This window comes from Papio anubis, chromosome 4 (genome assembly GCF_008728515.1).
Source record: "Papio anubis isolate 15944 chromosome 4, Panubis1.0, whole genome shotgun sequence".
NCBI classification, from domain to species: domain Eukaryota; kingdom Metazoa; phylum Chordata; class Mammalia; order Primates; family Cercopithecidae; genus Papio; species Papio anubis.
In genome coordinates, this window is record NC_044979.1 from 19,368,099 (window position 1) to 19,391,611 (window position 23,513).

General features: G+C 39.5%; 1 protein-coding gene across 12 annotated transcripts in view; it reads right to left on the reverse strand.

Moving 5' to 3' along the window:
• The window catches only part of UBN2 (ubinuclein 2), a 100,566-nt gene that overhangs the window by 43,291 nt on the left and 33,762 nt on the right, over positions 1–23,513 (reverse strand). For 11 of the 12 annotated variants that reach the window (XR_004183108.1, XR_001901256.3, XR_001901258.3 and 8 more), the window contains 9 exons: positions 21,052–21,122; positions 17,605–17,734; positions 15,212–15,330; positions 14,263–14,376; positions 13,590–13,733; positions 11,526–11,576; positions 8,320–8,362; positions 5,301–5,351; positions 2,773–4,323 (listed from right to left, as the gene is read on the reverse strand). Coding sequence is in view for 9 of the 12 variants with exons in the window: in XM_021936321.2 (XP_021792013.2) it covers positions 2,773–4,323; positions 5,301–5,351; positions 8,320–8,362; positions 11,526–11,576; positions 13,590–13,733; positions 14,263–14,376; positions 15,212–15,330; positions 17,605–17,734; positions 21,052–21,122 (2,274 nt within the window). In the remaining 3 variants the exon portion in view is untranslated. The remainder of the gene's footprint in view (positions 1–2,772; positions 4,324–5,300; positions 5,352–8,319; positions 8,363–11,525; positions 11,577–13,589; positions 13,734–14,262; positions 14,377–15,211; positions 15,331–17,604; positions 17,735–21,051; positions 21,123–23,513) is intronic. The other variant, XM_021936319.2, reaches the window with a different exon arrangement.

A 23,513-nucleotide genomic window follows, 5' to 3' on the forward strand; every position in this document is an offset into this window, starting at 1 on the left:
TATCAAATTAAGAATCTTAACAAGAGTAAATTTTTTAATAAAGATAATATAGACAGTAATGCAGACTAACTCCAATCTTCCACATACTTTTTTTTCATAAGGGAAGGTCTTTATTCATTCATCTCCATATACATTTTAACATATAATCCCTAATATCAATTTGTTTTTATTTTATTTCTGATGAAAGTAAATGTACATAACTAAAACATCAGTTAATCCTAGATTTCAATTAATGAATTACCAGTTAGCTGAATTTGTTCTACATTAGAATTCTGACATCTAGTCATTCCTATGCCTACATCAGTGGCAGAATGATGATGTGAATATACGTATACTGAATGTACGCAATGTATATTGAGTATCAACCCTTAGACTGTATTGAACAGCAGTAAACCTTGACATACAGCAAGGGGAAACTCTTCTCATTAGATGTTGCTGTTCCACATAAATAGGAGGCAGTACAAAGACTACTTCCTTAGACAATGCAATTCCATAAATCAATAAAAGTTATGTTTTCAAAGAATATTTAAGAACCTAAGAACTTGCATATCATAAAATGGTATTTTTTTTTTTGGCCAGTTATAAAATGAAATATATAAAACACATTTTATCGAAAAAAGTCTTAAAAAGTACCTACAAAGCGTAAACAGTGTTGGATTAATAGGTGATTTTTATTTTCTTTTTTCTAAATTTGACTTCAATGAACACATATTAATTACTTTCAGGGGAAAAAAGTTAAAGAATCTAAACCATTAACATAAAGGACAAATCTGAGAAAGTGTCAGAATACAAAGAAGTGGCAGAGAGAGACGAAACATAGGCTGGGTGTGGTGGCTCATGCCTATCATCCCAGCACTTTGGGAGGCCGAGGCAGGCGGATCACTTGAGGTTAGGAGTTTGAGACCAGCCCAGTCAACATGGTGAAACTCCAACTCTACTAAAAATGTAAAAGTTAGGCCGAGCGTGGTGGCTCACGCCTGTAATCCCAGCAGTTTGGGAGGCCGAGGTGGGTGGATCACCTGAGGTCAGGATTTCAAGACCAGCCTGGCCAACATGGCAAAATACTGTCTCTATGCACGGTGGTGGGTGCCTATAATCCCAGCTACTCAGGAGGCTGAGGTAGGGAGAATTGCTTGAACCCCAGAGGTGGAGGTTGCAGTGCGCCGGGATCACACCATTGCACTCCAGCTTGGGCGACAGAGGAGACTTGGTCTCAAAAAATAACAATAAATAAATAAACATACAAAAATTAGCCAGGCATGGTGGCAGGTGCCTGTAATTCCAGCTACTTGGGAGCATGAGGCAGGAGAATCTCTTGAAACCAAGAAGCGGAGGTTGCAGTGAGCCAAGATTGCGTCACTGCCCTCTAGCCTGTACAACAGAGTGAGACTCCGTCTCAGGGAAAAATTAAAAAATAAATAAATAGATATAATAAAGGGTTCTCAAAAAACTTAGGATAAATGCATCAGAAACAGTAATCAGACACATAATACAATAAAATATTCTTGATCTAAAATAAATAACCAGGTCTGAGATGGAATGCTATTATTATGTTCTAGGTATACAACTAATGAAAACTAGGCAGAGAAAACACATTAATGATGAGGTAACAAAAGGAGAATGAGAAAAGTCTGAGAATGGTCTCAGACTTCTCCATAATCCTAAATACTAAGCAAGAGTCAGTGGAAGAGTATTTACAAAATTTGAAGTGGAACAGTTAGTGCCCCAAGAAGGTTATGCCCACTCAAGTGTGATAGCACAGAAAGAAATTACCAGGTGCACATGAGCTAAGGTAAAATAGCATTCATGCTACCCTTTTTAAAATTTATTACTATTTTTTTTTTTTGAGATGGAGTTTCGCTCTGTCACCCAGGCCGGAGTGCAATGGCGTGATATCATTCACTGCAACCTCTGCCTCCTGGGTTCAAGCGACTCTCCTGCCTCGGCCTCCCAAACAGCTGCGACTACAGGCATGCGTCACCATGCCTGGCTAATTTTTTTGTATTTTTAGTAGCCAGGGTTTCACCATGTTGGCCAGGTTGGTCTTGAACTCCTGACCTCAAGTGTTCCTCCTGCCTTGGCCTCCCAAAGTGCTGGGATTAGAGGCATGAGCCACCACGCCAGGCTACCCTTCTTAAAAAGATTGCTTGAGTGAGGCACTCAGCTAATCGAGAGATAAGTTTAAACTAAAAATTCATGAACGGGAAAACTGTGGAATAAAAGGACAACTGACACTAATTTGACACAGAAAATTATATAGCACTATAAAATTAATGCAAAATAAAAATTTTGAGAAGGTAAATGATTAAAAAATAACAGGAATGTAAAAATTTGATTTAAAAATAAGAAAGCTGGCAGGAGAAAAAGGGAAGGGAAGAGTTAAGTGAATGTTAAATTCCTAAGTTACTACTTTGTTCTGAATTTTGATAAGAAAGTTTGAAATATGCATTTTAGTTGTGCTTTTTCAAATAATTTTAAAGTTGATTTAGTGATGGTTGCTTGTAATGAAGACATCGTTCTGTCGGACAGCTGAATGCTGGTGCACCTTTGTTACTTTGTTTAAAAAAAAAAATCCACATCCCAACAAATACCTCATCTACAAGTGTGCCTACCACTATGATGTCAGCATCAGGAATATTCCATGGCCACAGGCTATAATAAGCCTATTGAGAACAATCCACATATCATAAAAAGCTTATTAAAGTTACCTACAAGAAAGATGACACTATGCAATCTTACAGTTTATCACATGGATATACAGAACATACATACCTGCACACTGGCTGTTACCACTGAAGACCCTGAGGCAGTGGATGGTCTATGTGGAGTAGACAATGGTTTGGTAGCACCCTGTGTTCCACTTCCTGTTCCCCCAGATAGACTAGTCCTATTAGCTCCGCTTGAGTTAAGGTTGCTACCTCTGCTGGCAGGTACATTCATTGCAATTCCACTCAAGCTATTCTTCCCAACAGTTCCAGTGGATGATGAGTTTGTTAGCTTTGAGGGGGCCTGAAGATTTTTTGTAGATGGAAGGCCTGAAGTGCGATTAGAGGGCAATAAATTCAAGGTGGGAGACTGTCTGCTGATGTTCATTCCACTGGGCTGTTTATGGACCGGGTTGTTAGTGCTGGAGTGGCTACTCTGGGCTACTAGTGCATTTGGACTGGAACTACTTGGGGATACAGTAGGCTTGGGAGTCGGGTTGGATTTAGAAATAAGTTTAGTTGATACTGAAGGCTTAGCTGACAGAGAGGGCTTGGGTGAGGCAGAAGGCTTAGGCGAGGGCAGGGGTTTAGGAGATGTGGCAGGCTTGGGAGATGCGGCAAGTTTTGGGGAGGCAGCCATCGAGAAGGGAGATTTGAAACCCTGCGTGGAGATCTGTGACACCATAGCCTTGGCTAAATAGTTACTGGAGGTAGTGGTGCTAGGTACTGTCCTAGAAACCAGGGGGTGGGACCCTTGAGAACCATTTCCAGGTGAGGGGGTAGATAAAGGAAGGCGGTACATAAGTGGCTTATCTGAAGTCTTAATAAGCGAGGAGGGACAGGAGAGTTGGGGATTATTACTTAACTTCACCACAGGGTTGGTCTGGGATTTACTGATGGTGGCCTGTAATGGAGACACATAGTTCTGCTGGACAGCTGAATGCTGGTGCACCTTTGTTACTTGTGTTAATGAAGAAGCATCTTGGGCCTCGGATGTTCCCAGAGCATGAGAAGAGGCAGCAATTTGGGCTTGGGAAGAAGAGGAGACGTGGGTCTGTGAAGAGGAAGAAGTGTGAATCTGGCTTGACCTCTGAAGTCCTTGTTGAAGTAGCCTGGCTGGCAAAGGTTCTAAAGAAACTTTAGGGTTCTGAATGGAAGAACCAGCAATAAGGCCTGAAGAGATGCCAGTATGAGCTAAATCCTGGGGTTTCTTTGGTACTGGCCCTGTGTGACCAGCAATAAGACTTGAAGAATGTGTAGGCTGAGTAGAATCTAGTTTTTTGGGAGTAGCCAGTGGCAGCTTACTCATGATACTAGCTAATTTTTCTTCTCTCAGTCCTGGACGAGGCTTTGTGGTTGGCATGCTTATCCTTGAGCCAACAGGAGGGCCCTTGTTCCCGCTGTTGATAACCGCTAAAGCTTCAGAAACAAGATCCAGTGAAGGTGAATGGAAAGAAAGGTCTTCATCTAGTGAGTCGTCGAGGCAGATGGTTTCTTGGGCTGGTGCAGAGCTAGAGCTGGCTGCAGCAACGGCAGTTGTGCTGGAGCTCGTTGGAGGACCGCTAACCGAAGCCACCAGGGATGCCGGAGTTTTCTGGTCCTTTTTTGGACTATACTCCTAATGTAAAGCATCATATGAAAAAAATAGAAATGGTGAATAAAAAATTACAAAGTTAATTTTAAATAACTAAGAGATTTTCATGACAATTAAAATTGTTTTTCTACTGGAAATGTTTAGAGACTATCAAAACAAAAATAATTTTTGAGATGACAGAGCTCCTGACTGAGCTGTCCTCACAAGACAAAGTATCTGATATATTGCACATAGCTGTCATACCTTGGTAAGCTTAACACCAAGTGGAAGGAACATTCATATACTAGTAACATTACTGATGAGCCTCCCTCACCTGCATCAGATCTTCACATCCTGCTCCAAATCCATCTGTTCAGATTATTCTCTTTTTATTCCCCTGCACTCAGGAGAAATTCTGCCTTTATATTAAGACTCTCCCCTTCTCGTCTGGGATGGTTTGCTAGGAGGCTGACCTTCACTTTCTGCTTCCATGCATTTCTGCCTCTTTGTATGCCCTGTCCTGCAGCTACCCTACAGCCAGTACATAGAAAAACTGGTACGTCAAAGTGGCAGATGATTCAATCCAAGCATATATAAATTATGCTATTTGTTATGGTGAATCTGTAATTTATTTGTAAATTATTCATTTGTCGTTTATTCAATATATATCCATTAAGTGTCCGCTGTGAGCAGGGCTCTATGCTAAGAAAACAAGGGTATTAAGAATTACAACTCTGAATACCTAACAGTTGTTAGAGTCTGTTTCTCAAAGAATCAACCTTCTTAATATTTAAGGAAAATAACTAGAGCACAGTTTACAATATTCAAAGAGCAAAATAATTAAAAAGCATCTATTTATTTTTAAAGATAAATAAAGTATTTGACTCATTTTATTAAGATTGAGAAGCAAAAACCTATTACATAAAAGTCATATCAAAGTCTCCTCAATTAGTTTCTTAAACAAACCCAAACAAACCTAGAGTGTTATATTATATACTGATTTATACAACCATAGCACTTACCTTAAGCATAGTGGGGAAAGAATGGAGAGGAAGGGTCTTTACCATCACCTCCTAAGGTATTACATAAGCAAGCTGTTAAGAATACTGTTACACTCTAACTTCCTTAGTATTTTTTCTAAGCTTTTATTCTAAAACCCCTGATTAAAAACCTCACTGCCTATTGGAAGTACAAGTGTACTACATTAAGGTCACAAATGTCTGCTAAGAAGAATAGGTAATACAAATGAGACACGTTTGTTTTGATATGCCATCCACTTACGTAATTAGTGAAAATACCATTATAAAAAGTACAAAATAAAGGGTGGGAAATGTATCCAAATGTTGGAAGTATTACTAGTATAAAACTGCTGTTTTAAAGTGACTTTTTGATTATTAATTTTTATTTATAAAAACATCAAATGCACTCTAATAGAATACTGTGTACATTTATACTGGCAGAGAATTGTTCAGGATATATAACTGAGTCAAAAAAGCAGGTTGTCCCATTTATATAAAAGACTAAATAAATGGATAGCTAATTGGATAGATGCATGGATGGATGAATGGAAGGGAGGGAGGGAAGAACAGAGTTTCAGAAGAAGGGAAGGAAGATGTGTCCTAGAAAGCCAAGAGCTTTTATTCTCTCACTGAGGAGAAATTTATAGATACTTTTACTTTTCTCCTTACTTTTCTGTGTTATTTGCATTTTTTATTATAGGCATTTCCTTATTTTAACCTTTGTAACTAGAAACAGTATGGGGAGTTACAGTAGGAAAAAAACCACATCAACAATATAGCTTTTCCATTTTGGGAAAAGGAAAAAGTAATTTAACCATAGAGAAGGAAACAAACAAAAAAACTGATGACTCCCCCATATCATTCTAACACATCCAGTGTTAGAATTTAATAAATTTCCTATCCAATTATTCTATTAATCATATGTTTGAACAGATGTATCAAAATGTAACCAATCCTTTATGGAGGCTATTAAAACTTTAGTATTCTAATAAAAATAAAGTGAAGTGTCAAAACAAAGTCCAAACTCAAGAGATTTAATGAAAGATTGGCTCAATATTATTTGGATCAGAAGACAAAGTAGTAGGTTATTAAGAAAAAGAGGACTATTGGCTGGGCACGGTGGCTCACACCTGAAATCCCAACACTTTGGGAAGCCAAGGCAGGTGGACCACGTGGTCAGGAGTTCGAGACCAGCATGACCAACATGGTGAAACCCTGTCTCTACTAAAAATACAAAAATTAGCCAGGCGTGGTGGTACGCGCCTGTAATCCCAGCTACTCAGGAGGCTGAGGCAGGAGAATTGCTTGAACCTGGGAGGTGGAGGTTGCAGTAAGCCGAGATCGCACCGCACCACTGCACTCCAGCCTGGGTGACATGGCAAGACTGTCTCAAAAAAAAAAAAAAAAAAAAAGAAAGAAAAAAGAAAAAGACTATGTACCCTGCATTTAAAGAGGCTCTAACACCAAAAAAGTCAGGAAGGCCACAGAATAATAAATATTGACCATCTGGACACAATCTTACAAGCAAAGAAACTCATCTGTTAAAAACAACAACAACAACAACAACAAAAAACCAAAGAGACAAAGGCTACAGAGCAAAGTGTAAAACCTAAAAGGTATGGGCTTTCATTAAAATTTTAATTTCAAATGACTATAGTTTTTACTTTCAGAGGTTATATTTTGATTCTCTTTCAAATCTACTTTGTCTATTTTGATAGGATATCTTTTATTCCCTTTTCTATTTCTCTAAATATTAAAAAATTTTAAGTAAAATTATTTTATTTACTAAATTCCATAAATGCACTACTTGTCTGTCTTAGGGATCTAACTGTTGTTTATTGTTCCTACTGACTCTCACTCATAGTAACTTATCCTCTCATGTATTCTGTATTTCAGACTGTAAGTTCAGGTCTGACGTGGTTTATAGGAGGAAGGCCTTTGAGGCCTCTGAAGAGGGCACATTATGCCACATAGAATTTACTTTTGCCAGAGGCCCTGGGTTACTACTAATCCAATAACTAAGTTACTTTTTCCGCTTGGGGTTTTCTCAGATTGTAGAGGTAGTGTAACTTAAACTCCTAAGCCAAGAAAAATTTTCAGCAAGGACATTCTTCCTCCAAACCAGAACCCAGTCCAAGACAGTCACTTTTCTTTTTTTTTTTTTGAGGCGGAGTCTGGCTCTGTCTCCCAGGCTGGAGTGCAGTGGCCCGATCTCAGCTCACTGCAAGCTCCGCCTCCCGGGTTCACGCCATTCTCCTGCCTCAGCCTCCCAAGGAGCTGGGACTACAGGCGCCCACCATCACGCCCGGCTAGTTTTTTGTATTTTTAGTAGAGACAGGGTTTCACCATGTTAGCTTGGATGGTCTCGATCTCTTGACCTCGTGATCCGCCCGCCTCGGCCTCCCAAATTGCTGGGATTACAGGCGTGAGCCACTGCGCCCGGCCAAGAGCCACTTTTCTTAATGTCTTCTGCTGGTGGCTGGATTTTTTTCTAGTTCTTTCTTTTACTAAATACGTTATAGTTTGAAGGTCCAGCTTTACACAGATTTCATCCCAAGTTTTAACCTGTACAAGCCCAAGAAAACCCTAACTGCTATGCTCTGAGAAGAAACATAAAAAGAAACCATAAAGTGATGGGTAGAAAGTGCCAAATGCCTCCAAGGGCAACCAAAGTTTAAGCGACAGATTAACACTGTCAGCTCCTTTTTTGTTTTTGGTCTTAGGAATTTTTCTTACATATTTTCAATCTCAGCTGTGCTATGAAAGAATATTTGTTATAGTTTACCTAGCATTTCCAAGTATTAATAAAGTTAAGCTTTATAATTGGCATATGCATATTTCCCACTGCTACACAGGAATCTATTCTCCCAAATACAAAAGTTCTAAGATTATTATGAAGTTGAAAACACCTATCTTATAGTGCCTACTGACCTCTGCTAAATACCATAAATCTTTTTCATCTTACGAATGTATTTCACATTCACCAACTATAACTAATTAAAGATTTTGTTTTAATACTTACCTTTACTTTGGGTTTAGGTGCAGGAATCACCTTTTTCTTTGCCCTAAGATAAAATGATTTTAAAAGGCTATTTCAGTAGCAGTTATATTGCTCATTAGAAAATTATAATAAATAGCTTTGTAATTATGTGGTAAATAATTCCTTCTGCTATTTGGAAAGCTCTTTGAAGGAACCATATTTAAGTGCTCAGTTTATACTAAGTGTGTAGCAACATATTCCCCAATTCAGATTAACTGAAAGGCCAAACAACCAGTAAAACATGAAATGTAGATAATACAATTTTCTAAAAATTAAATGTAAATACATAAACTGTAAAACAACCCCCCTCCTAAAAGAGCTTCAAGGAACTTCAGGCTCAAATTAAACCATGCAAAGAAAGTGTGAATGAGATTTAACTTAACCAAAACAAAAAAACCCCTGAGCTTTTAAAGAAAAATTTTTGTAATGTAAAAATTCAAATAAAAAATGTCAAAATGACAGGGAGAAAAAGGGCAAGAAAAATTACTATGGAATCTTGGAAGTTTTGGAAAACTATGAAAAAGTTCAAAGATTAAAAAAAACTAACGAGTTCCATAGTAAGTCAAAGTATTGAAATGTTTGTTGAATAAGTGTTGACAAGCTAAAATACTTCACCTTGTCTACCTCACTTGGCTAAAATGTCACTAACTAGATTAACAAGAATCTTGATTAAAACTGTCAACTTACAACTTCATTTAGGCAACAGTAATTTTCTAAGTTTTTTTTGATGAAGGCCATTTAGGGAAACGACCTCTAGGCCCACTTATCCCATAGATTCCTACTTTACAGTACAAAACAAAACACAAAGTTAAACAAAACACAAAGTTAATGATCATAATGAAGATATTTTAAAAAAGGGAGAAGGAGGCTGGGTGCAGTGGCTCAAGCCTGTAATCCTAGCACTTTGGGCTGAGGCAGGCAGATCATGTGAGGCCAGGAGTTTGAGACCAGCCTGGCCAACATGGTGAAACCCCGTCTCTACTAAAAATACAAAAATTAGCCAGGTGTGGTGGCTCACGCCCGTAGTCCCAGCTACTCGGGAGGCTGAGGCAGAAGAAGTGCTTGAACCTGGGAGATGGAGGTTGCAGTGAGTCGAGATTGTTCTCCAGCTTGGGTGACAGAGCAAGACTCCATCTCAAAAAAAAAAAAAAAAGACAGAGAGGGAGACATCTTTTGTAAACACCTTTAGAATTAAAGGAATGCATTATTTGTACCTGAATTGTAATGCATATATGGCTTTGGAACTACAGTAGCCCCCCCTTATCCACAGTTTTCAATTTCTGCGGTTTCAGTTGCCTGTGGTCAACTGAGGTCTGAAAATATTAAATGGAAAATTCCAGAAATAGAGAGAAACCACATTCACATAACTTTTATTATAGTATATTGTTAAACTGTTCTCTTTTATTATTGTTGTTGTCAATCTCTTACTGCGCCCAATTTGTAAACTCAAATCTATCATAGGAATGTCTGTATAGGAAAAAATAGTCTATGTAGGGTTCGGTACTGTCTGCAGTTTTGGCATCCACTGCAGGCATCTTGGAGTATATTGTCTGAGGATAAGGGGGACTACCGTACAGGGAAATTAAAGCCAAAAATACTACTGACACAAACATATACATATGTATATAAAATTTATTTCAAAGACAACAAAAACACTTGCAACAAGTAAGCCTATAATATATGAAACCAAACTACTTAGAACTTACACTAAAAAAACACTAAGAACCAAAAACCACAACCAACTCAATACATCCCTGATGATATACAGTTGACTCCTGAGGATGAAGACCTTTATGATGATTTGCTTCCACTTAATGAACAGTAAATATAATTTCTCTTCCTTATGATTTTCTTATTAACATTTTCTTTTCTCTAGCTTACTTTATTGTTAAGAATACAGTATATGGTACATAAAATATACAAAATGTGTTCATGAACTATTTATGTTATCAGTAAGGCTTCGGGTCAACAGTAGGCTATCAGCAGTGAAGTTCTGGGAGAGCTGAAAGTTACACGTGGATTTTTGTCTGTGTGGGGTGAGGGGGTGAAATCCCTAACTCCTGTGTTGTTCCAAGGGTCAACTGTAATAATGAAATGTCCTTCCTAAAAACTAAAAAATTCCTATATAATTGCATACAAGGAGAGTAGGAATTTTATAATGTTGCCCAAAAGATGTTAAACAGACCTCTCAGCATAATATTGAATTAGAGTGTTCAGTAAATTCTCAGTAACTTGCTAATTTTATATTTTAATAACCCCCTTTTTTTTCCCTAGAAACAAGGTCTGCTTTGTCCCCCAGGCTGGAGGGCAGTGGCATGATCTCCACTATTACAATCTCCACCTCCCTGGCTGGCGTAAGCCATCCTCCCACCTCAGCCTCCTGGGTAGCTGGGACTACAGGCACACACCACCATGCCTGGCTAAGTTTTGTATTTTTTGTAGAGAAGGAGTTTCGCCATGTTGCCCAAGCCAGTCTCTAACTCCTAGGCAAGCAATCCACCCACCTCGGCCTCCGAAAGTGCTGGGATTACAGGCGTGAGCCACTCTGCCAGGTTTTAACCCTTAATGCCACCCTTGCAGGCTACAGAGAAGGTGCCCCAAGTTGTAGGGAAAAATAAAACTGTTTTGGAATTGACCAATAGTCAACCAAAAAGGTGACCACAGAAAAAACTTGCCTTTTTGTTTTATGTGGGTAAGATAAAAGATCTTTCTCTAGTAATCACATCACTAAGGAAATACCCCGTTTTGAACAGAAGGAAAGACTTCAAGAGTCGGTGAATTTTATGGAAAACACTCTGCAGCACAGCAAGGGTGGGTGTGCATATGGATCTGTCCTGGTAACTCAAGACAGCAGAGGGCTGTGGATTACAAATGCAGATGGACATTAAGAGGTGGAGAAAAAGACTGGCAGGTAGAAGGCCCAGGAACAAAGGAAAACCCCTGAGCCTTCACGCTTCCCTACTACCAGAATCCCAGGCCATTATGTGTCACACTATGCATTTAGTAGGTGTTTAGAGAGTAGCCTGACAATTATTTCAATAGATAAATGTGTTCTGAAATCTAAATAGTCAATGGTCAAAATGATCTTTTTAAGTCCTATTCCAACTAGCATTTAATAAATGATACTTTTGATCACTAAAGCACATAATGTGAATAAATGAAGCAATCTGGAGTCTGCATTTACTCACGGAGCAGAAGTAAGATGATTATGAACACTCCGGCTTTCCTTAAAAAGCATTCTGGAAAAATTTAAAGAACACAATTATTATTTTTTTATAGCAGATAATAACATAATTGTTTTATTTTTAAAGTAATTTAATTTTCAACAGACTATTACTTGCTTATTTACCAAATAAAAGTTATAATGGTACAGTATACTCAATAATCTATTTTATGGAGAGTTTTATTCATAGCTCACTGTAACCTAGGCCTTCTGGGCTCAAATGGTCCTCCTAACTCAGCCTTCAAAGAAGCTGGAATTACAGGTGTGTGCCACCATGCCCAGCTAATTTTTAAAACTTTTTGCAGAGTCAGAGATCTCACTATGTTGCCCGGGCTGGTCTTGAACCCCTGGCCTCAAGCAATCCTCACACCGTGGCCCTGTGCCTCCTAAAGTGCTGAGAATACAGGGGTGAGCTACCACACCTGGTCAACAGATCTTTTCTGTTGATGTAAGATGGAGTAATTTAAGATCATGGGTAGAACTAGCCAAATTTAATTTTTACATTCTTTACTTAACTCTTTTTTTTGAGACAGAGTTTTGCTCTTGTTGCCCAGGTGGAGTGCAATGGCGCAATCTCGGCTCACTGTAACATCTGCCTCCCAGGTTCAAGTGATTCTCCTGCTTCAGCCTCCTGAGTAGCTGGGACTACAGGTGCCCACCACCACGCCCAGCTAATTTTTGTATTTTTAGTAGATACAGGGTTTCACCATGTTGGCCAGGCTGGTCTCGAACTCCTGACCTCAGGTGATCCACCTGCCTCGGCCTCCCAAAGTGCTGCAATTACAGGTGTGAGCCACCGCAACGGGCGACATTCTTTACTTAATCCTTGAGATTTTTTTTTTTTTTTTTGAGACGGAGTCTCGCTCTGTTGCCCAGGCTGGAGTGCAGTGGCCAGATCTCAACTCACTGCAAGCTCTGCCTCCCGGGTTTATGCCATTCTCCTGCCTCAGCCTCCCAAGTAGCTGGGACTACAGGCACCCACCACCTCGCCCAGCTAATTTTTTGTATATTTTAGTAGAGACGGGGTTTCACCGTGTTAGCCAGGATGCTCTCAATCTCCTGACTTTGTGATCCGCCCGTCTCGGCCTCCCAAAGTGCTGGGATTATAGACTTGAGCCACCACGCCCGGCCAACCCTTGAGATTTTAAACAGAGTGACTCTTAGTTTCTTGAGATACTTCTCTACACTGAATATTTTATTTATTTACTTATTTTTTGAAACTGTTCTCAAACTCCTGGGGCTCAAAGTAATCCTCTCACCTTGGCCTTCCAAACTGCTGAGATTACAGGTGTGAGCCACTGGGAACCTGGCCTACAATGACTATTTTCTTTTTTCTTTTTTTTTTTTGAGATGGAGTTTCATTCTTGTTGCCCAGGTTGGAGTGCAATGGTGCGATCTCGGCTCACTGCAACCTCCACCTCCTGGGTTCAAGCGATTCTCCTGCCTCAGCTTCCAAGTAGCTAGGATTACAAGCATGCGCCACCACCCTGGCTAATTTTGTATTTTTAGTAGAGACGAGGTTCTCCATGTTGGTCAGGCTGGTCTTGAACTCCTGACCTCAGGCGATCCGCCTGCCTTGGCCCCCCAAAGTGCTGGGATTACAGGCATAAGCCACCGCGCCCGGCCTCTACAATGACTATTTTCAATAGAACCTAAGGCTATGTCTCTTTGCTTATGCTCTAATCCCGTATTTGGTTCCTTATCTTCATGTTACCCATATGAAGTTCCTCTTCCAAACTTCATAACCATTTGGGAGTCTTCTCTCTTTTTCTCTACTAGCAAATTTGGGTGTTAAAAAAAATGTTAAGTAAAATATCACCTTTACATCTATCTCTGTGTATGCATGACTGTTTTGTCATTTAAGTGCTTAAGGTCTTCAAAGCAAGGATCATCTGAGATGACTATACAGCATGCTGAATACATTAGGTTCTTAGCAAAATCAATGTCATGTATGTGTATGTGTATGTATATCTTTAATAACAGCAATAATAATAAAATTAAATAAAATCCAGTAAGTTGCATTTCTTACCTTGCCTGCATCCAGCCCTTAGGCCACAGGGGCTTCACCTCTGTCTCCATAAAAGACTTAAGATAATCTTCAGCAGACTGGCTTTTATTTGGTTCTAACTCATAGCATCCCAATTTGATCTCAACAAGGTTACATAACAAAGTTCTAAACAGATTGAAAATTAAATTTGAAACTTTTTTTAGAAGAACATAAATTTGGCAGCAATAATACAGATTATGTGAAAAATTTAGAAAATAACAATTTCTAACATATATCATTCATTGCACCACAGTCAAACCCCCAATATGAAACAATTTCCTTTGGTATCTTTAATCAAAGCACCAAAGATTGAAAGGGATGGTTCTCTACTTGGGGTACAGAAATACTATTGAGAAAGATGGCTCAAGAAGAAATATGTTGAAAGTACTTCACCTTCTGAAACCAGTATGACTCACTCCATTATTAGATCAGTTTATAAAAAGTATTACAGTGTATATGAAAATAAAATCAATAATACTCTGAGGATAGTAGAGCCCAGTTAATCTTCTCTTGAATAATTTTTTCCTACACACTAATCTTTGGTTGCTTCCAATCTAGTTTTATATTTATTACAGAGTTTTTTGTTTTTTTTTTTTTAAATGAGGAATCTTACTTCTGCATTATACATTAAAAGTGAAAACTAATTAAATCTTACCTGATGGTATCATCCCAGTGGAATTTCTTTCTTGGTCCTATGATACGTTTTCCTGGTTTCTCATCATCATCTTCTTCGGATCCATTTTTTTCACGTTCTTCATCTGTATGCAATCTAAAAATGAAAACCACTTTACAAAACAAACTTTCAACCCATCACTGCCTATATAATATGCTCCATAAACACTTGTTGAATTGCTTAGTTGAATGTTAAAAGAGAGGGTAAAGAGGGAATCTACCTTTCCACAAAATACTTCGAATTTGAAAGGAGTTATAAAGTAGTTTGGTAAACAAGGACTTCAAATTACAATGTAAAGGCACCAACATTCATCTTTTAGTTCAGAAAATGCTTGCATTCAACCACAGCAAGTCAAGGTGGGGTTGTGAAATGTCTCAACAGTGTCAGCTCTTGCTTGATCACCTCCGTACAATCCATTAACAAACACCTTTTGTCTCTGACTCCAAAGCAACTGAGTGCCATTTACAAAATACTCAATTATATCATGTCAGTGGTATATGTGGATTTCTACTTGAGAATGAGGTCCACTTAACATCAGAACAGCTAAAAGCACTTCTCAAATGCACGTCCAGACACGGTGGCTTACACCTGTAATCCCAGCACTTTGGGAGGCTGAGGCGGGTGGATCACCTGAGGTAAGGAGTTTGAGACCAGCCTGGCCAACATGGTAAAACCCTCTCTCTACTAAAAATACAAAAATTAGCCGGGTGTGGTGGCAGGTGCCTGTAATCCCAGCTACTTGTGAGGCTGAGGCAGGAGAATCACTTGAACCCGGGAGGCAGAAGTTGCAGTGAGCTAAAATCGTACCACTCCACTCCAGCCTGGGCAACAGAGTGAGACTCCGTCTCAAAATACACACATACATACATACATACATACATACATACACTTCTCAAATACAAAAGCCAGTCCAAATAGAAGAGATACATACTTGGCACACTTAGCTTGACTACGAGCCTGGCAGTCCTCCTGGTATTTAAATAGCTGTTCAGGCATGACATTGCTAACAGCCAGTTTCAGTTTTTGCAGAGGTTCTCTTAAACGATCATCCTAAAAAGAAAAACATACTAAAAGTTTTTATCAGACATATTCACAAAATTTTGTAAGCAGGTCCTCAAAAGATAAAAATTATGTTTTAGATACCAATTATAGATTTGAAATATTAGCATATCTAAATATGGACATTTCTCCTACAACACTGACTTTTTGTAATACACACTAGATACACAATTAGACTGACATTTCCAAGTTACCCAAGAAGAGTCCCAGTTTTTCCCTGTTGCCCAGCATAGTTATTAATGGTGTTCCATTACACTCTTAAAAATGCCCCATGGACACTTTCATATAGATAACATAAAACAAAATCATTGTCTTCTACTTGTATAGACTACTACTGGTTAATCTCCATTATGATGGGAAACCAGTGCCCTAAGAAGAGACACTGCTCTGGAACACAAACACACGTGTTTGGTTTGGATGACTACCAACCGGATGTTGGTATCCTATTCTCTTACGGTTAGTAATTCTGACTTAGGCTGCAAGTAAAAATGCAAGGTCAAGGACAAAGTGAAAGGAACCCGAAAACTCTTATTCATGTGGGTTTTCCGGACAAAAAAGAAAGTAGGCTTGCAATTTACTACTTTCATCTTACAAGCAACTATATATATGTAACTACTTAAAACATACTTTTATCACCATTATAGGTGCAGAAATATTATAAGACTTTACTTTTCTTCACCGAAACAATTTTTTTTTTGGAGACAGAGTCTCGCTCTGTCACACAGGCTGGAGTGCAGTGGCACCATCTTGGCTCACTGCAACCTCCGCCCTCTGGGTTCAAGTGATTATCGTGCCTTAGCCCTGCGTAGCTGGGACTACAGGTGTGTATCACCACACCCAACTAATTTTTCTATTTTTAGTAGGACAGGGTTTTGCCATGTTGGCCAGGCTGTTCTCAAACTCCTGGCCTCAAGTGATGTGCCTGCCTCAGCCTCCCAAAGTGCTGGGATTATAGGTGTGAGCTACCGAGCCAAAACAACTGTTTTTAAAATGTGATTTTTGGTAAAGAAAATATTTTAAAAACACGAATATTACAAATAAGCGTATTAACCTATTCCATGAACACCAGTAAATATTACAGCACATATAACGTAAAATCCTATGTTTAAAAATGTACATATTAACCTATTCCATGAACACCAGTAAATAAATATGATAACACATATGACATAAAATCTTATTTTTAAAAATGTGAACATCTGGCCAAGCGCAGTGGCCAGAAAAAAAAAAAGTGAACATCCAGTATCATCGTTCCTAGATGATTACTTTTGAAGAATTATGTAGCTTAGACTTCTTCCCGGAAACAACCCAAATATCCATAAATAGTCAAATGGACAAATTAATTGGGATATATTCACACAATGGAATGCTGTGTACCCAGCAGTAAAAATGAATGTATTTCCGGCTGGGCATGTTGGCTCACGCCTATAATCCTAGCACTTTGGGAGGCTGAGCTGGGAGGATCACCTGAGGTCAGGAGTTCAAGACCCCAGCCTGGCCAACACGGAGAAATCCCGTCTCTACTAAAATACGAAACTAGCTGGGCATGATGGCGGGTGCCTATAATCCCAGCTACTCGGGAGGCTGAGACAGGAGAATCGCTTGAACCTGGGAGATGGTGGTTGCAGTGAGCTGAGATCACGCCACTGCACTCCAGCCTGGGCTGAGCGAGACTGTGTCTCCAAAAAAAAAAATTCTGCTATATGTAGACATAAGATGAATCTCAGGTGCACAATGTTGGACATTACAAGCTACAGAAGAAAGCAGACAGTATTTCTTTATATGAAGCTCAAAACCATGCAAAACTAAATAAAATGTTTAGGGATACAAATATATGTGATAAAACCATATAAAGAAAAGCAAGGGTAAGATATCTTTCTTCCACAGCCAAAGGGATATTAAATAACTTCAAATTTGCCAGGGGTTCAAGACCAGCCTGGGCAACATAGTGAGACCCTGTCCCTACAAAAAAAATTAAAAAATGGCCAGGTGTGATGATGCCAGCCTGTAGTCCCAGCTACTTGGGAGGCTGAGGTGGGAGGACTGCTTGAGCCCAGGAGGTTAAGGCTGCAGTGAGAGCCATGTTCACGCCACAGCACTCCGGTCTGGGAAACAGGGAAAGACCCTGTATTAAAAGCAAAAAAAAAAAAAAAAAAGGTGAGTACTTATATTAAATCAATTAATGTGCAAAGGCCCCAAATAAAAACAAGTTGTCTTTACAGGTTATGAAACCCAAGATGTAGATATTATTGTTCTTCCTCTTACCTGGACATTGAGATGTAACTTCTTTAGACGTTTTACTAGTGTTTCTTTATTGCAGGGCACAAAAGCTTCAAGGTGGGAGTAGACACCACTGCGAATGACAGGGCCTAGTTCTTGTAGCTGTAACTCAATGCTGGCCAAAAAAGTTAACAACAATGAACAATATAGAATTTGTTTTAGGTGGCATTGTACAGACAAGAAAACAAAGCCAGTTCTTGTTCTCATTTTATCTTTTCATGATTTCCTAAAGAGTATTTTTCATGGGGGGGGAAAAAAACCCATAGCAATAAATTGTTTATTTATTTAGAGGCAGAGTTTCATTCTTGTAGCCCAGGCTGGAATGCAATGTCATGGTCTCGGCTCACTGCAACCTCTGCCTCCTGGGTTCAAGCGATTCTCCTGCCTCAGCCTCCCAGGTAGCCAGGATTACAGGCACCCGCCACCATGACCAGCTAAGTTTTTTGTATTTTCAGTAGAGACGGGGTTTTACCATGTTGGCCAGGCTGGTCTTGAACTACTGGCCTTAGGTGATCCACACGCCTTGGCCTTTGATCCCAAAGTGTGGGATTACAGGTGTGAGCCACTGCGCCCAGCCCCATACCAATAAATAGTAATGCTATAAAAGTATTCTATTAGTCTAAGAGTAGAACTTCTATAACCATGAAAAAGCTGGAAATATTTTTTGGGTTACAAGGGCAAACTCTATGTTTTCAGGTAAAGCACAATAAATTTGTAATTAACCAAAAGCTCTTTTCCTCAAAGAGATATTATACTACCCCTCAGCCCAGTGGCAACTGCCTGCAGGTCAAGGCAGCAGTGCGCCATGAGCACATCACTACTCCAGCCTGGGCAACAGAGCGACACCCTGTCTCAAAAAAGAAAAAAAAAAAATTATGAGCAATGTCTGTTCTAGGTAGTAGGCAAGGAAATCAAGTCAGCATGTTGTGTATCTCTTGATCTAGTGTTCTGAGTAGGCAAAATTCAATCAGGCAAAAAAGGGGGAAGAGGGTTCCCTATTCCAACAAACTGATCTTTTTTTCCCCTAGTATAAGGAAGCAAAGGCGAGGCATCACCAATACAACTGGATAGCTTCACAGGAGTTCCTACTCTAAATAATTATGTTCCATATTCTCTTAGGAGGGCAACTCAATACAGAAAATAAGACATGTTTGTTTAGGAAAGTGGAAAAAGAGGCTGAGGGAATAAGAAAGTGACTAAAAGGGAAAAACTTCAACTCAGAACACTAGTACTTGTGAAATTGGAGGCATACCCTCTGTGAAATAAAAAGCAGATGGGCTCCAAAAAATGAAAAGATTCGTTTTAAGATAGACATGAGAGGAATAAATAGGAAAGCCTGTATATGGAATGCTGATATTCTGCTTATCTGAGAAGCTATGTCCCAAGGATGGTCTTTTGACTCTCCCAGGACAGAAACAGTTGCTCCCTTTTACAGAAGAGTAAAATAAAAAAGAACAGCCTCAGTCACAAGAGAAGGACCTGATCACATTTTGGGTTCACAGGTGGAAAGAAAAAGAAGAGTTGGTCAGATCCCTGACTATGGAATCTGGAACAGCTCTGACAAGTCATGGCTGCACTGTTCACTGAGTCTGGAGTTTTAAACGGAACTAGGGAAAAGGAGCTGGTGTAGATAGAAAGCATTTGTCTGGCTGCCAGGCAGAAAGACTCCATCTGAAAATTCCTGGTTAAAATAACTAGGAACAGAAATGAGAAACTCCTCTGCCACTATACTAGCAGCAGACTATATGTTTTCTGAGTCTATTTTTAAGTACTCCAAAATAATAGACTGTAATAAATTACAAGCATTATCAGAAGCAATGATTCAACCAGCCCTTCTTCACATCTCATGAGAAACTATCTCCATTATGTATTTAAAAGATGGCAATTATAGTATTATAAATACTACTTTCCTTTTCCTTTTTTCCTTTTCCCGTTATTTCCCTTTTCCCTCTCTTTTTTTTTTTTTTTTTTTTTTTTGGAGACAGGGTCTCACTCTATCACCCAGGTTGGGACAAGAGGGCACTTAACACAGCTCACTGAAGGTTCAATCTCCCAGGCTTAATGAATCCTCCCACCTTAGCCTCCCGAGTAGCTGACATGATAGGTGTGCACCACCACACCTGGCTAATTTTTCTGTGTATTTTATAGAAATGGAGTTTCACTATATTCCCCAAGTTGTTCTCAAATTCCTCAGCTCAAGTGATCCTCCCACCCTGGCCTTCCAAAGTGTTGGGATTACAGGCATGAGCCACCATGCCTAGCCTTTCCTGTGTCTTTCTATAATATATGATGCTACTAAATCACTAAGAATAAGCAAATATTATTTTCACCAGAGAGGTGAAAATTTGCTATTTTCCCCATGATTACTTTTTGACCAGTTCTGCATCCAATTATATAGCTGATTCCTGGAAACAATGGTTAAAATCTAAGTCGATAGAACAAGGTTTACAAGTTCGGTTTATTTGACCACAACCTTAGAACCTACAGCTTCATTAGTATCAAACTCTGAGTGCAAAATTATTGCTAAGTTACTCCGGGCGCGGTGGCTCAAGCCCGTAATCCCAGCACTTTGGGAGGCTGAGACGGGCGGATCATAAGGTCAGAGATTCGGTGACCATCCTGGCTAACACGGTGAAACCCCGCCTCTACTAAAAATACAAAACTAGCCGGCGAGGTGGCGGGCGCCTGTGGTCCCAGCTACCCGGGAGGCTGAGGCAGGAGAATGGCGTAAACCCGGAGAGATGGAGCTTGCAGTGAGCTGGAGATCCGCCACTGCATCTCCAGCCTGGCCATGACAGAGCCAGACCTGGCCCCAAAAAAAAAAAAAAAAAAAAAAAAAAAAAATTATTGCTAAGTTAAATATAAAATTTGCTAATTTAAATACAATCTATATTATATATCCTCCTTCACCTTATTCTCAATCTAACTGCTATCTCCTCTACATTATCTCTATCCTACCTCACAACCACAATTTCTTTACAAAACTGTACTTTCCATTTGACTATAAAAGTTTGTACAAATTATAATTAACCTCACTAGGTATCAATGGAATTACTATTCCCCAATGTAAGTAATAAAAGTAGATGGAAAATCATGCTAAATCCATATATAAATGCTCTAACATTTCCCAGAAAGACACTTTCACATAAGGTGACATGAAGTACATTTAAGTCTAGCTAAATATCCAACCTGTACAGTGGTCACTTGCTCTGGCAGTTGTAACTACTGGAAGCTTTGATTATCCTAAGTGGTCCAGGAAAACCAATACATGCAGAAACATAATTTTGCTGAGAAACAAATGTGAATCACACATGCTGTAAGGCTTAAAGGGAAGAACTCATGCCCAAGACTTGCCAATCACCCAGTAGCTCAAAGGCCTATTACATTTTTTAATGAATCATTCTTAATTTTTTTTTAAAGAAAATTACTTACTCCAGAAGAATATTATTCATATCCTGTGTAAAGAATTTTTTCCTTCCTTCTTCATCAAAAAGTTTGGCAGCCTAGAGAAACAAGAAAGATGGTCATAATTCAAAATAAGCCATTACTCTATTTTGTATTCTTAGGACACATGTTCAAAGGTTTTTTGGTTTTTGTTTTGTTTTGTTTTTTGAGATAGGGCCTCACTATGTTGCCCAGGTTGGTATCAAACTCCTGGGCTCAAGCAATCCTCCCACCTTACAGTTTCCCAAGTAGCTGGGATTATAGGTATGTACCACTGTGCCCTGCTGCAATAAACAATTACTTTGAGATTAATATCTAATGAAAAAAAAAAAGAAGCTCCTATCAGAACACCAAATGAGTTGTGATGAACAGACAGGCAAAGCCATTTGAGAGATTCAAGTTCAGCTGGGTACTGTGTAAGTTTCCTTCAGCTACTGTAACAAACTACAAACTTTTTGGCTTAAAACAAGAGAAATTTATCCTTCCTCAGTCCAAAGTACAAAGTCAGTATCACTGGGCTGAAATCAAGGTGTCAGCAGGCCCATGGTCCCTCCAGAGGCTCTTAACCTTGATGGGAATTGATCTGTTTGTTTTTCATATTCTTAGGATCACAACTTTCACAGATTTTTAAAATATCGGCCGGGTGCAGTGGCCCACATCTGTAACCCCAGCACTTTGGGAGGCTGAAGCAGGAGATCAAGACCATCCTGGCTAACACAATGAAACCCCATCTCTACTAAAAATACAAAAAATTAGTCAGGTGTGATGGCACGCGCCTGTAGTCCCAGCTACTTGGGAGGCTGAGGCAGGAATCACCTGAACCCGGGAGGCGGAGGTTGCAGGGAGGTGGAGGGTGCAGAGAGCTGAGATTGCACCACTGCACTCCGTCTCAAAACAAACAAACAAAAATAGTGTAGGATAAAAAAAAAAAAAAGGTCCAAATCGTGTGATCGACCCACACTGAAGCTGCAGACTTCTACGAGCAGACAAAAGAATCTGGTGCCATATCTAACTTGAATCCAAGAAGACAGATTCTATGACTCTGTCCTTAAGGAGTCACTGACATAATTATTAATAGAGTTAGCTACATTCCATGAGGATTGCTGACCAGGATACAGTCAATCATCCAGCTGAAATGTGTGGCTGGAGGCAGTGTGCTATATTTTGGGGAAAAAAATAATCTTAGATATACTCAACAACAACAAAAAAATCAGTAGAGTTGGTAATCTCTAAGAGGAAGTTAAAAAGTCAAACATGTAGTGAAAAAGTAATATGGAATCAATAGTACAACTGTTGAAATAAAGGATTTTTTAAAAGGTCATTTAACTGATGATTTGGTGAAGGCAAAAACAATATTTTTTAAAAAGTAATGTGAATAATAAATTAGTACTGCCTATTTTTAAATTCAATCACCATCACAGGTCATAAAAGGTATCAAACTGCAAATTAAGTTATAATGTCTCCATGATGTATCTATAGTACTTACCAAAGCCTAATGTGAATAAAAAATAGATTTCCTTTGAGTAAAAACATCTAGAAGAATTTCTGATAGAATTTTAAACTTTATAACCGCAAGACTTTTTATATGACCTAGCTATAGAAAATTAGATTTAGTCATCCAGTAGTTACACACGTATATAAACAAAAATGTCATACAACAATACTTTTGGAACCTACTTTTGATGTATTAGCACGTATTCCTATCCTTTTTTTTTTTTTTTTTTGAGATGGAGTCTTGCTCTGTTGCCCAGGCTGGAGTGCAGTGGCAGGCTCAGCTCACCGCAACCTCCGCATCCCGGGTTCAAGCGATTCTCCTGCCTCAGTCTCCCAACTAGTTGGGATTACAGGCGCCTGCCACCATGCGGGGCTAATTTTTGTATTTTTAGTAGAGATGGGGTTTCACCATGTTGCCTAGGCTGGTCTCAAACTCCCGACCTCAGGTGATCTGCCCACCTCAGCCTCTCAAAGCGCTGGGATTACAGGTGTGAGCCACCGCACCTGGCCATTTTTATTTCATTTTTTAAATATGCTGGCCTTTACCTTCTATTGTGATTTCCAACCCATTGATAAGTCTCAATCCACAGTTCAAAAAACAAGATACTGTTTCCATATCTATTTACTAAAGAATAAGCTCGGCCGGGCGCGGTGGCTCAAGCCTGTAATCCCAGCACTCTGGGAGGCCGAGACGGGCGGATCACGAGGTCAGGAGATCGAGACCATCCTGGCTAACACGGTGAAACCCCGTCTCTATTAAGAAATACAAAAAACTAGCCGGGCGAGGTGGCGGGCGCCTGTAGTCCCAGCTACTCAGGAGGCTGAGGCCGGAGAATGGCGTGAACCCGGGAGGCGGAGCTTGCAGTGAGCTGAGATCCGGCCACTGCGCTCCAGCCTGGGGGACAGACCGAGACTCCGTCTCAAAAAAAAAAAAAAAAAAAAAAAAAAAAGAATAA